At 39.4% G+C, this 14,168-nt stretch overlaps 1 protein-coding gene across 1 annotated transcript in view; it reads right to left on the bottom strand.

The window, feature by feature from the left end:
* The window catches only part of edar (ectodysplasin A receptor), a 37,039-nt gene that overhangs the window by 14,135 nt on the left and 8,736 nt on the right, over positions 1 to 14,168 (bottom strand). Inside the window, exons 2-4 of the mRNA XM_046053937.1 lie at positions 10,230 to 10,295; positions 6,135 to 6,254; positions 2,518 to 2,699 (exon numbers count right to left, since the gene is read on the bottom strand). Of these exons, the coding sequence (XP_045909893.1) occupies positions 2,518 to 2,699; positions 6,135 to 6,254; positions 10,230 to 10,280 (353 nt within the window). The 5' untranslated portion in view covers positions 10,281 to 10,295. The remainder of the gene's footprint in view (positions 1 to 2,517; positions 2,700 to 6,134; positions 6,255 to 10,229; positions 10,296 to 14,168) is intronic.

Genomic DNA, 14,168 nt, shown 5'->3' on the forward strand with positions numbered 1-14,168 from the left:
TCAAGAAAATGTACATAATTGACGCCCTGAAGGCCCTAAACGTGGCTTCGTACATATTATCGCCCTGAGACAGAAGCATCCATTAGAGGATAGGAGAGGGGAAGGCAACAAGGAGTCGAGTCTGTGAATTATTTGTGGTTGTATTAAATCATTTAGGCGCGAGAATTTCTATGAATATGTACAAAATTTATACAGCGCTTAGGTAAGTAGCAGCCTCCATATATCTGGATAAGGATTTTGGATTTCTGCCATTAGACACGAGTCACTGTATTTTAATCACTGTGCACAATTACAATAAACAACAGTTCATGAAGATGAGCAAGTGTCATCTGACTCACTTCTGACAAATAAATTATTTGTTCAACACTTTATGTAATTGTTCCACAGAGCATTAACTCAGATTGGACTCCTTCATCTCATTCAATATTCTAAAGCAAAAAATGGCAGCAAATGACACAAACATTACCTCTCACATTATATCAATTTGTTAAAGCACAACAGTATTGTAACAAAAAAAACAAGAAGAGAACAAGAAGAGTTCATACTTGTATAACTATCTGTTAATCAATAACAAATTATATAGATGATGTTCATCTAAAATATCACATTTTAAAAATGTTGTAACTATTACATCACTACTAGTGATGTACTGTTACGTATTATTAGGACATCATTTATATACCATAGATAATAATGAAATATTAATTAGGTCCACATGAAGTAACTGCTTAATGATGGCTTATAAACATTAATTATTTTAAAGTGCTAATAAAGTTGCTTATATGGAAACCAGCAGATAAAGATGTCTGGTCTTTTCCTCTGCTGAGATACAGGCTTTCACTGAACTTCATCACAACTGTTCAGGCCTGTTCTGTTCTGCATCAAACACGTATGGACTCTGCCAAGTGCAGCGTACAACACCACATACAGTACATACAGTGCAGCATATACAGTACCCATACAGGTACAGACATGACCAGACTCAGTGTTCCTGTGCACACTCATTTATGTAACAATCACACTAATCATAAGTTTAAAAAAAACATCCTGTAATAGTAGTGACTGAGAGCCAAGAAAGGTAGAAGGCAGCAGGACAGCATCCATATTGATGACAGGAGGAGGGGAGATTTCATCATTAAAATCTCTCTGCTGGAGTTGGAGGGTTATCCAATAGCCCCAAATCATGAATCTCTTATATTTATGCCAATTCCTTCTATATACTGCCCACTTTCAATCACAGATATCGGATGAAATATGATTCCAAAAAATAATCATGCATTCCTTTAGCAAACATTTATGTACAAAATATCTACCACACAGCAGGAGATCCAAAACAGACATTTAACATGCTGAATTGTATAAGAAAGAAACAGTTATGTGTCGACACAGCAAGTCAGTTTCGAGGGGCAGTGATGGATGATGGGAAGGATGAGCGAGGAAGAGAAGCAGAGGAAGGTCTGGTAATGTTTAAACAGCCCTTATTGACTTAATATCTTTAAGTGATTGTCCCCAGCTGCCTTGTGCAAATGAAGACATTTCATATTTAGTGTTTATTTGCACACAAATGGAGGCAGTGTAATTAAAACTAGGTGTTCCATTCATCGTCATGGGCTTACTGAGTCTGGTTCAAACTGGGTTCGGACTGGGTAAACAAGTAAAATAAAAAACCTCTCATGCATCTACCTTGATTGGAAAGAACAAAACGTCCCAATCAGGCAGACTTTTCACTTTCCATTTAAAAATGTTGCTTCCTCCATTATTTGTAATTTACAGGCGTCCTCTACCACTTTTAATGAGTATTCCTGTGGAAAGGTTTCCAGGAGATTCTGAATCACTCCGGGTGCCAAAAGGTTTTCCACAATTTGCTCATGGTGTGTCGTGCATGTCAGAACGTATCTTGCTGATGACTTTCGAAGAAGAGTGTAATCAAGACACCATATGTGGTTGTTTTTGAACGTACAAACTCTTAGCAGAAAACAACAATCGGCTTAGTTTCATGTAGCTAAAGCGAATTTCAGGGTGCCTTCAAAGGTACCCTGTGGAGTTTTTGACCACTTTTAGTGCTACGGAGTGGGTCCCTGTTATGTTAGTTCTCATGTACCCACACGAGGATACACATTCACGCAGGTAATTTGATACGCATTTCTAATGTTCCAGTGATCTATAGGTGGCAGCAACACACCAAGAAATGCAACTATGACCAGTAGGAGGCAGAGAAGAAGAAGACTATTAGCGAATAAAACTTGAAAATAAATTTGAGGTAAACAATGCCAGTTTAATATGCTCAAAACATTGGCTTTGCAAATGTTTTATGAGCAAAGAACACTTTTGTTAGACCTCAGAGATACACACAATGACCCTCAATGTAAACGTTTTTTTAGGTCACTTTAAGCAAGGCACTGAACTCTCTGTGCGGTCACTTTGGAAGATCAAACACTTGTAGGATATTCAGTATTGTGTAGTTAATGCCTGCTGTATTTGAATCGTGTACAGTATATGTGTGTTTGTGTTGTTTACCCTGGTAAACAGGGTCCACACTCTGCGTCGCTGTCAGAGGTTCCCGCTACACGAACAGTGGCTTTGTAGAGGGCGTCACAGTCTTTATGCCGTCTGCAGATCTCATACTTCCCCTTGGAATATTTCCCCTGTTGGCACGGCACACAGGCGAAGTCTTCATCCTTCACACCGTAGCCACAGGTCTGCAAAACACACACACACCATAGACTGTATATAAAAAGACACACACACACAAATTAAGTAAACATGATGACTTACAACTGTGCTGTGGACACACACATTCAAAGAAGCACGACTCACACACTTGCAAAACACACATCTGTTAGTAGCCATGTCCTTAGCAAATCTGGCATTACTGTTTTAAGATGACAAAAGAGAAATCTGATTGGTCACAGAAGTCCCTGTGAGTGAGTGTGTGTGTGTGTGTGTGTGTGTGTGTGTGTAGCTTCCCATGCCTGGTAGTGTTTAAGATGACCAGCTCATCATTCTGTCTTCTAGCATCAATCTCCTCCCATCTCTGCATGTTAATTCCTCACAGTGAGGAGGCCGAACAACAGGCCACACACACACACACATTAAAACATTCTCTCTCTCTCTCTCTTTTTTGCTCCCTCTCTTTCATCTTTCATTTCCCTCTTACTTTCATCCGTCTATTAAAACAAGCCTATGCCTCATAGCCGTGGGCTACAGTAGACGGACTCTTAGATATAATGTTCCTTCCCTTCTGTTTGACGTCCATAAGTCTAAGTGTGATTGTTTGAAATACAACTGTGCTGCACTATCGGCAGGATCTTGTCTCTTTGGGTTAAAACTTACTTTGGATCTTTTTGTACTGTCTGCTCCTATTCCTTGACTTAAAGCTGTACCATACCGATTGAAAGCGTCTAACTTTTCAAAGCAAATTTGTCACCTCTTTGAATCTTATTGTATCATATACATAGGAGGAAGTCAGAAAAGAAGAGAAATACAGGAGGAGAGGTGATGACATGCTAGGTTCCAAGCAGAATCAAAGTGGGGGTGCATGTTAGACCATATTCTCAATGTTGAGCAACACTCATGTCACGCAACCTTCAGTACCCAATTCTTTAATGTTTCCTCATCTTACCCTCACTTTTATCACTTGATAAAAGTTAGAAAATCTGGAATATAAGTCTAACTTCTCTGTTTACGTTCATGTAAACTAGCATGAAAATGTAATCATGCAGAAACAATCTGGATGCAAGATGCACTTTAGAAGTGTCCTTGGATGTCTTTATCATTGTGTGATGTGTCGTGTAGTGTCTGTGTGTGCGCGCATACTTTCTGCAGTCTCTGTTGTGAGGAGGAACCCTATGGTTATCCTATGATTAAAAGGGTGTCAAGAAACACACACACACACACACACACACTCATGCAGGGAAAGCTCAGGGGAACAAAATCACACATCACTTACAGACTGTAGCACCCGGAGGATCAGTATCAGACAGGCAGGAGAAAGTGTAAAGGCGGCTCTCATCTTACTGACTGAACTTATTTCTTCTGTTACTATCACTCACAAATGGCCAAATGAACTCTTTATGACAGAGCCCTGTGCTTATCAGACTAAGCCTCTCATTGCTGTCTGTGTCTTGGACAGTGGTTCAAACTCAGCACATCATTGGGGATGCACATTGTAGCTTTGTGAACTCAAGGCAGGAGGGTGACAGGAAAGGAAGGAAAAAACAAACACAGTTGGAACAATCATCCTAGTTTATGGAGCTAAAACAGACAAAGAAAGAAGAACTTTGGAGATCCCCACACAGTTTCTTCTAGCACCACCATGAGGTTGACATTTGAGGTTTTGAGTGAAATGTCTCGACAACTATTGGATGGATTGTCATGAAATTTAGCAAATGTTAACATGCAAACATGTTGGACGGCGAAGGTGACCATAGTAAACATTACAGCCTCACAAAGCTGAAATCGTGGCTGCAGACTCTTGGGCTGTTTATTGAGGTTTCATAATATCAGATTCTTAAATTCATAATTTATAATTTTTGTTTAGGCTACTTATGTTTATGCTATTCAATTTATTCAACTCTGAACATTTTATTTTGAAGAACAATAAACTACAGTTAGAAAAATTGTAGTATGTATTCTACGATGTATTCTTTCTCCATGTTTGCACTGGTTGATCAAGTTCTAGTTTACCCACTGTAATACATACTGTATTGTATGTAGAGTTAAGAAAATCTCCAATGTAGTTAAGTCAAGTAAATACTCAAAATACAAAAAGTTTGCAGCCCACGAAAAAATTACAGTGACTATAATTCATTCTATTCACCCTTGAGTTGGCTGTCTCTCTTAAGAGGGTGTGGCACCCCGGGGTGCCCACTGAAGCATTTACCTTTGCGCTGTTTTCTTTGGCTGTCAGCAGACTGACTGACTGACTGACTACTGCAAGTCATCCACTGTAATGCATGCCTTCACATCGAAGTCAATGAGAGCAATAAACCATAAGAAATCGTTCATTTGAATTTAGGCACTCATCACTGTGCAACTATGTGTGCTATGCTCTTTGTGTGTGTGTGTGTGTGTGTGTGTGTGTGTGTGTGTAGGGTTGCATTGTGGGTGGTCTGAACAACAATAGCACATATTATATACAGCTTTCAAGATACTTATAGGTTTAGGATTTGGTTACAATTTGATGTTGAACTGGCAACTTTCTCTCAATACCTGCCCACAATGCATTAGGGATGCACCAAATGTTCGGCCACTGAAAGTAATTGCCGAAATATCAAAAAAGCACTCTTGGCCTAATACCTCAAAAGGCCGGTTAATTTTCCCGAACAATTACGTTGACATGTCGTCAGTGTGGAAGCATTTTAAAGTGCTGAATTGTCTCTTAGCACATCCACTCCATCTGTGGCTGACTACTTAGAAAAAGCAACAGTCTGGCCCACTTTGAGTGTTTCTGTCACTTTATGGTAAATCCAATAAAACGGACCAGTGCGAGCTAACAGCCAGGTTAGCGACTTTATCCTGTCATTTTCTCTTTACAAAGACAAGTGTTGCAGTATGAGAGTCTGACCTGAAGAGAGGCTAGGAAATATTCATGTTGCGCCATACGTGAACCACAAACAACATTATTTATCAAACTGAATCAAACTTGATGAATTTAGTGCGAGGATACACATGTGACAACGTCCGGTTTTCAAAATGAGGTGTCTATGGAAATGAGATTAATTGGATTATATTCACAAAACGTGTAAAACATATTACATGTCTCAATTAAAAGTAAATGGACACAATTGACAATGGACAATTTACTTTACCGGACCCTCCAGGGCCTCAGACCCACCCCCATAGTCTCGCCAAATTCTATGGGAAACACTCAGTAAAAACACAATTTGACTTTTTAATTTATGAAATGGCAAATAAAAGGGAAAATTAATGGAAGATATTTGAATGTACTTGTTTGGTATTCGGTATTCTGCAAATGTTGCCTTATATTTGGTTTCGGCTTCAGCCAAGAATTTTCATTTCAGTGCATCCCTACAATTCATTTAAATGACTCAAACTGAACAGGTACATCAAAAAGCAACTTAATTATTGCAACAAACAAGACTATGAACTAAATTTGTGTGTGTGTGTCTCACCATATGCGGCTCCTGTCCTGGCTGGCACTGAGGGCAGGCCTGGCAACTGTTACTGGTCTGGTTGAAGAATTCGTACTCTCCACAGCTGGAATACTCCGCACTAGCAAACATACAACACACCTGGAGGGACAGAGGGAGACAGGGAGAAAGAAGGACGAACAGGGAGAGAGGGGGGAGGATGCATACAAGTGAGACTTTTGCATTATATATCAATAACATTTTGTATGTGTGAAAGCAAACGTGTTACTAGCTCCAATCGAATAATGGAACTGAGCTGCTCGAGGGCACTTCAACAGTGATTGGTGAAGGAGGGATAGGATCCAGGTTAATACCAGATCTGCTAAAATATATTTGAAGAAAGTTATTAATGAATGCTGAAAAATGCATAAATGACTAATTATGACATTTGTCTTTTTATTAGAACTTATTTCAGCATTGATGTCAGTTTGTTTGTATCAATTTATGAATGAATTATTGTAGATAATGATTTATTCTTGTATTTATGATATTAAACATAAACACAGGTAAAAATACTATATAAATATTACAATTTTTGTCTGAGGAATGTCAAAAAAAGACAAACATCTGACAAGTTATTTTTGTACTAAGATTTGACATCATTCATCTTCATTAAAAAGTTTCTGCATATATAATGTACATGTATTTTTGTAATTAGCCATGTATCTGTAAACAATTTAAATATCATTATCAGGGACACTAAAACTTCACATTGATTCATACATGTGGGAAGTTAAAGAAGATAGCCAGGATAGAACAGTTGTGCAATGAATACACTATGTCATCAAACACGTCACTGGTGATTGCAGATTAGCTTGCTGATTTGTCAGTCAAGCTATTTTTACTACGTGACCGGTAAAACGAACACCATCTTGATCATTTTTTCTTGATTCTGTTTAAGACATTAATAGTTCATTATGATTCACATTCAACATCTGCAGCAGCAGCAGAGATAAATGACTTGCATTGGATGATTTTTATTCATTCAGTGAAACCAACTGGCGAAGAATCAACATCATCATTTTAATTTGCCAAAAAACAAACAGCAAAGACAACAAACAACATGTCCCGACTTCTTAATGTGTGATAACCAGATCAGTGGAGATCACTGTTAGCTGTGTGCACGCTTGTGTGTATGAGTGAGTTACAATTCCAGGATTTGCTTGTGTGTCAGTGTATGTGTGTGTATGTGTGCATGTGTGGCATTGTGTCATTGTGGCTCACTGTAATAAGTAGCAGCTGGTATTTACAGCTTTACCAGCACACTTTGTTCTTTTCCAAACAAACTAACTAACTTTTAAAAATCATCTGCAGTCCAGAAAATGGAGGCAAAGAAAAGGAGTGCATGACTAACTCTCTCCATCTTCTCGCTGTTGTTTTAATAACATCTCCCTCTCTTTCCCCCTCATAACATCTCATGACAGAACACACAAGACACTGTCAGAGTAAATATATGAATGTATGGTGTGTGTGTGTATGGAGCCCAGCAGTGGTGGAAAGAAACTAAGTACATTTACTCAAGTACAACTTTAAGGTACTATACTACTAAGGTAGTATATCAATTTTATGCTACTTTATACTTCTATTTTACTACATTTCAGAGGGAAATATTGTACTTTTTACTCCTCAACATATAGTTAATAGTTAGTTTTGAGAGTAAGATTTTACATAAAATTATATGATTTAAATTATGCATTATTATAGACAATGTTAAACATTCTGTACTTTTACTTATGCATCTCACAAATGTTTAATGCAGGACTTTTACTTGGAATGTACTATTTTTATAGTGTGGTATTGGTACTTCTACTTAAGTAAAGGATCTGAATACTTCCACCACTGGGGCCCAGTCATCTCAGGCCAAGTAATCTGTTTACACCAGATTCAAGATGAACTGATACACCTGATGTACAGTTACTGTAGTGTAAATATGGTTTAGCAAACAATGATTTAATGCACTCTCCATAGTGAGTCCAAATCTGAACAAAAATGACCTAACAGTGGTGGACCTGTCTTTCCTCTCCGCATCTCTTAAAAGAAGTCACTTACAGTAAGATCTAAAATACACTGATCAAAATAATAAACGCAACACTGTTGTTTTTGCACCCATTCATCTTGAGCTGAAGATCTAAGACTTTTTCTATGTACACAAAAGGCCTATTTATCTCAAATATTGTTCACAAATCTGTCAAAATCTGTGTTAGTGAGCACTTCTCCTTTGTCGAGATAATCCATCCACCTCACAGGTGTGGCATATCAAGATGCTGATCAGAACAACCTGATCAACTCTATGCGACGGAGATGTGTTGCACTGCGTGAGGCAAATGGTGGTCACACCAGATACTGACTGGTTTCCGGACCCCCCCGGAACCCCCCAATACAGTGAAACTGCACATTTTCGAGTGGCCTTTTATTGTAGCCAGCCTAAGGCACACATCTGCATTCCTAACACAGTGACCATCCACTGGAACCAATTAGGTTCTCTGCCACTCTTTGTCAGTGTGTCACACAGTTACAAGTCACTCACTTGTAACTAGCATTTGCAAGCAAGCGTTGTGCGATCAGCTGCTGAGCAGCACTTTGTTTGTCTTTGAAGAAACTGCAGTAATGATCTTGTTCTCCACATTTTTTTCCCGCAGCTGGAAAAACAAACTTCCTGTCACACCGATATTCTTCGCAGGCCAATTTTAGGCCAGCTATCCCACAAAGCTTTGGGAGGATATTTAGTCAGGTCTGTATGACATAGGAGTGTACACATCCAGTGGGTCCTTTTGTTATCCCTCACAGCTCAATTTGTATTACAATTTGGCAGGAACACCTTTGAATCGTAAACCACATGGAGTGTTTACAGAAACAGATGGCAGACGAAGTGTTCAGATCCTTTATTTAAGTAAAAGTACCAATACCACACTGTATGTACTTCATTAGAAGTAAAGGTCCTGTGATGAAAATGTTAATTAAGTAAAACCCCCCGCCCCCTTTACTGTTTTACTATCATATATTATTCTTTTAGACTATTATTAGTCATACAGTTTCGTATAAGCTGTGAATTTTCCTCTTGAGGTGGCTGAGTTGGAGCTAATTTTTAACTATTTATTATAAGTCATTAATTGTTAAAACATAAGAAAATCAAAGTGACACCTTTTAATAATATAATAATAAGAGTGCATCTGTAAGTCTGTATTTAAGCAGTTGAGTAAATATACTTAGTTACTTTCCACCACTGTCTGAAGCAGACTGTTGTCAGATATCAATACCTCTAATTCAGTGTTGTGCTCTGTATGTGATATTGTACAATATCACACTAGCAGCCTATGTCTCAGTCATAGTATATCAGTGTATCAGTCATTTGCCGCTGATCTACACTTTCCCAAGAAATATAGTCTATAAAAGTTGTTTCAAAATTAGTGGCCACTACTTGGTGGTGTAGTAAATTGACACCAATGACTTAATCCAAATACAGTATATCTCTTCCTCCATGACTTCTCTTTTGTCAGCCTGCATGCACACATGTAGAGAGAAAAACAGAGGGAGGGAGGGTAAAGTGGAGGAGGCTGTCGGGAGCACTGCCAGTGGGTTTCAACATCAAAACAAGCACAGAATCTCTAGATTCCCTGTCAGATTATAAAGATATTTGCTCTCTGAAAAACTCTGAGGCTGACTAATTGGTACAAGTGCTGCAAAGTTGTGCAAGCTGCTGGCACATAGCAGCACAAGTCTAGATGATGTTGTGCCAGGTGTGGGGCCGATTGTGGCTGTGATCCATACCGATGGACCAATAAGAGTTTCTGAGGATACCAGAAATATGATGATGATTTTGGAGTTAATCTACTGCTTGATAGTATTTTAAGAGGGCAAGGTGACGTAAAAGAAAAGGAGGTGGTGAGGCAAAGAAAAACAAGAAAAAAAAGAGAGGGACAGTGGAGAAATGGAAGAAAGAAAGAGGGAGGAACATTGTAGGGGAAAGGGGAGAATTAATGGATTAGAACTCAATGAAGAAAATAAACAAATAAATTAAGATGAGAATTCAGTAGGATAACAGAGGAAGATAAAATAAGGGAAAGAATGAAAACTTACTAATAATGAGGAAAGAAAGACGGACTTCTTCTGATCTCTCCTCTCTGACATGTCTGCGTCTTCTTCCTGGAGAGACAGAGAAATGTTCAGACAGTGCAACGCAACATTTGCTGCGATTGAGCTCCTGCACCAAACTTCACTTACAAAACAGCAAAGTCATGAATCTAAGCATTCCTGCCAACAGTAGTGCTGTCAGTGGGCATGTTGTGTGTGCGGGTATGTGCGGGTGTGTGTGGGTGTGTGGCCCAGATGAGTTCACTGTCCCATTACCATCACGTCATCGCCCATAAACATGTAATAGCAGCAGAACAGCCCATGGCATTCCTCTGGCTCATAACTGCTAGCACACATCACCGTTGGCTAACCTCTGCTTCAATAAAAGATTGGTGATATCACTTAATAACATTTAATTATCTGCCTATTTCTTTGTTATGTCGCTATCTCGCACAAGGCATTTGTCAAAACCCCAAACTTAGTTGAAATGCCAGTAAAAACAGCGTTCAATTCAGGTTTCACACCTGCGTGTGCTAGTTACTAGTTATTGTACTACTACTACATAATGGTGTAAACATTTGGCTTAGAGTTGTCATTTTTGAGTTCCTTACAGAATTGTAAAATCAGAATGTTCCATTTCAGTTCACAGCTCAGCCAAAATGAGGTTTAAGTCAAAAAACATTTAGTTCACACTTAGTGGCTGTGAGAGTGAAGTGGACATTGGATAAACAGTCATTAGGAGATTGTGTGTTTATTTTAGCAACCAAGCTCACAAATCCGCTGTCCAGCTGCTGAAAACTCTCTTAACGACTTTGACAAGAAAACTAACAGATTGCAAAGTTGCAAAAAAACCCTGAAAGCACCAAGTAAGAGAGGAATGTGTCAAAATGTCCGCTGCTTTGTTTACTTGTGAAACGATGGCTGGTGTTTGGATGTGCTTTTAATGCTGTAGATAGCAACACTTCATGAAGTCTGTGTGTTTTCCTCTCAGTAGGGCATTAGTGAACATCCATCTGTGCGTTCGTGTGAGTCCATGTGCCTGTGTGGTACTGTCTAAACTGCTTGTTTATTTCTTCGTACATGTGTCTGCAAGATAATGCCTGCGATTGCATTTACTGTGTATTTCTCCTGCCTTGGTCTGCACAGACACACACACAGGGCACTTGTGTGCATGTGTGTGCCTGTGTGTGTGTGTTTGTGTGTGTGTGTGTGTGTGTGTGTGTGTGTGTGTGTGTGTGTGTGTGTGTGTGTGTAAATAATGTCGTCATTGTAATCGAAAGGATATGTGTTGTTGGCTGGGCTCCTCAGTAAAGAATCACCTCTTAGGCCATGTTTGACTAGAAACGATGAGCCCAGAATAGCTCATCCAAGGGCTCGGGGCAACTTGCAAACAGAACAACAGAAAAACAAACAAATGTAATCAGAAAACACAGAGTCCTCTCTGTCCAGTGTGCTCTGATGTTTGCTCTGTTTAAATCTGAGGAGCACGTGATTTAGACATAGCTGGAAGATGTGCGAAGGACCCCTATCTTTTGAAGCTGCCTTGCTGCTTTGCCATTTACTTGATTCACACACACACAACAAGCATTCTGCTCTGCTTTTGTTTAATCTTAATTTAAAAAACAGCACAAGCAACATGAATGCCTAATTAAACAGTAACATGTTCATTTAAAGGGCCACACTATAAATCATGTAATTTTTACTATACATCACATTTCCCCAAGGTTGTTATCTGTTTTTTAAAAATGTGTTTTCCCTATCTTGAACCTGTGCGTGCGTGCGTGTGCACACGCGTGTGTGGTCTCTGACAGGGTGACAGTACAGATAACAGCATGCTGACTGAATCCTGCTTCTGTCAGCTTCCACAAACACCGTGGAGCAGCTGGATGTTAAATGACTCTCTCTATCCAATTAGAACTTGCTTCTAATCTACAAGTAACATTTCACATTTTGCACAAAACAAATCCCACCATGTCGGTGCCACTGAGGCCCAGGTGAATCAAATGCACAATCCTTTGGTAAACTCATATTTCAAATACAACTTTTCCTGTCCACCAAGATAACATTTATTTTCACAGCTAAAGAAGACATATTTGTGTACATTGGATTAGCAAACACAGCAAGCCCAAACACTATCAGCGGTGGAGTTACAAGCATGCACTCACACACACACATACACATAATGTAGATACACACAAACACATCTTTAACTACTATTATTAAGTGCATTTCTCAGTGAGTGTTAATTACTAGATATGAAAGAAAGAAGAATGCAGGTAGATGTACAAATGTGTATATAGATACTTTTCTTGGATCTAAGGCTTCCGTTCATGCCATGGAAAATGGATGTCTGATTTCCGGTTTTATATGGGTCCCTGTGACACCCTAAACACACAGTCCTGAAATTAAACTCAAACTAATACAAAAGACAAACAGGCTTCCTTTTCCTGGGATTAATTTTAACTCGTATGGGACATTTGTGTTGACGCTACAGTTAGATGATTTGTTTTCAAATTTAATCTCAATCTGAGTTGTGTAATGTTCTTACAGCACAGGAAAATATGGCTTTAGAGGTCCAAGTGGCAGATATGTGTTCATGTATTTGAGCTCTTTCTAAGAACGTACAGCAGTGCTTTCCATTAAACATGGAATCCCTCCCTTAATCTTTACCAAGTAGTTTTAGCAGCCTCAACCATACCTTAACCATCGGAGTGACAGACCAGAAAGCACATTCACTAACTTTAGTTTTGGCATAAAAGCATGTTATTGTGTTGATTGATGTGCCCTAAGGTAAGATCACTTCAATTCAGCACATTAACAGCTGAACTTTAAATCCACCTGAAGCTGTCGGAAGCATCAAAGTGCGAGTGTGTGTGTGTGTGTGTGTGTTTGAGAGAGAGGAAGAAGCCGCCCTTATCTGCTATCTGAGGCCAAAATCTGTCTGTCTGGCTCCAAACCTCTGATTTCACTCTTCCATGTCGCAGACTTGAGAGAAAAACCTTCTGATCTTTGGATGATGGCTAATTCCCCAACCCAGAGGGTTTGATCTTGCTTAATTACAGCTTCTCTAAAAAACACACACAAACGCACATTAACAGATAGATATATGGCCTATAAATACGCACAGAGTTGGCTTCTGAGGGCAAAATAGGCTTAATTGCACAAGTCCTTGTGGTAAGACCACAACCGGTGTGTGTGTATGTGTGTGTATGTGTGTGTGTGTGTGGGGGGGGGGGGGGGGGGGGGGGGGGGGGTTGTGTGTCGCTGCTGAAGAGATAAAAGGGAAGATAGACATTTTTTCAGGAAGTGAAGAACTGCCAAATGCCTATGGACCCCTGAAGGCTACTCATTAGGGATTAAAGTGATGCACACACACACACACATGCACACACACACACACATATACTCTCCTTGTCTCTTTAACCCTCGTTGTCTCTGCCGCAGCAGGTCTGAGATGAAAGTCAGCCCAAGTCTTTTGCACCCCGAGGGTATTAATCTTCTAACAACCACATAATCTCTGATAAATAACACTTCTGTCTTTATCTGTGTCATTACCAGGTAGAGTCTATGCAGTTCTTTGTGGCACCAATAGAACACAGCGATCGTACTGGGCAGCTCCCAGTATGTGCGCGTGAAGTTAAAGCACGGTGTTGCTGAGGGAAAGCAGCAGACTGTTTTTTTCAGGACAAACATATATTTTTTAAAGTCCTTTTTACTTTGCAATGTTTGCTTGACTAAATAACTTGTCAACATTGTTTGCAACCTCCCTCTCTCCCTCCCTTCATTAGCTCTGTCTTCATCTCTGTTTCTCATTTCATTGTCAGCAGAGGAAATTCAATATGCGATTCCACATAACAATGGGAAGACCATTTTACTCTGCTTCATTTAAAAAAAAGCCCAACAACAAACCCATTGACCTAAAAAAAATTCATACAATGCAATTCA

Source organism: Micropterus dolomieu, linkage group LG07, assembly GCF_021292245.1.
Source record: "Micropterus dolomieu isolate WLL.071019.BEF.003 ecotype Adirondacks linkage group LG07, ASM2129224v1, whole genome shotgun sequence".
In the NCBI taxonomy this organism is placed as follows: domain Eukaryota; kingdom Metazoa; phylum Chordata; class Actinopteri; order Centrarchiformes; family Centrarchidae; genus Micropterus; species Micropterus dolomieu.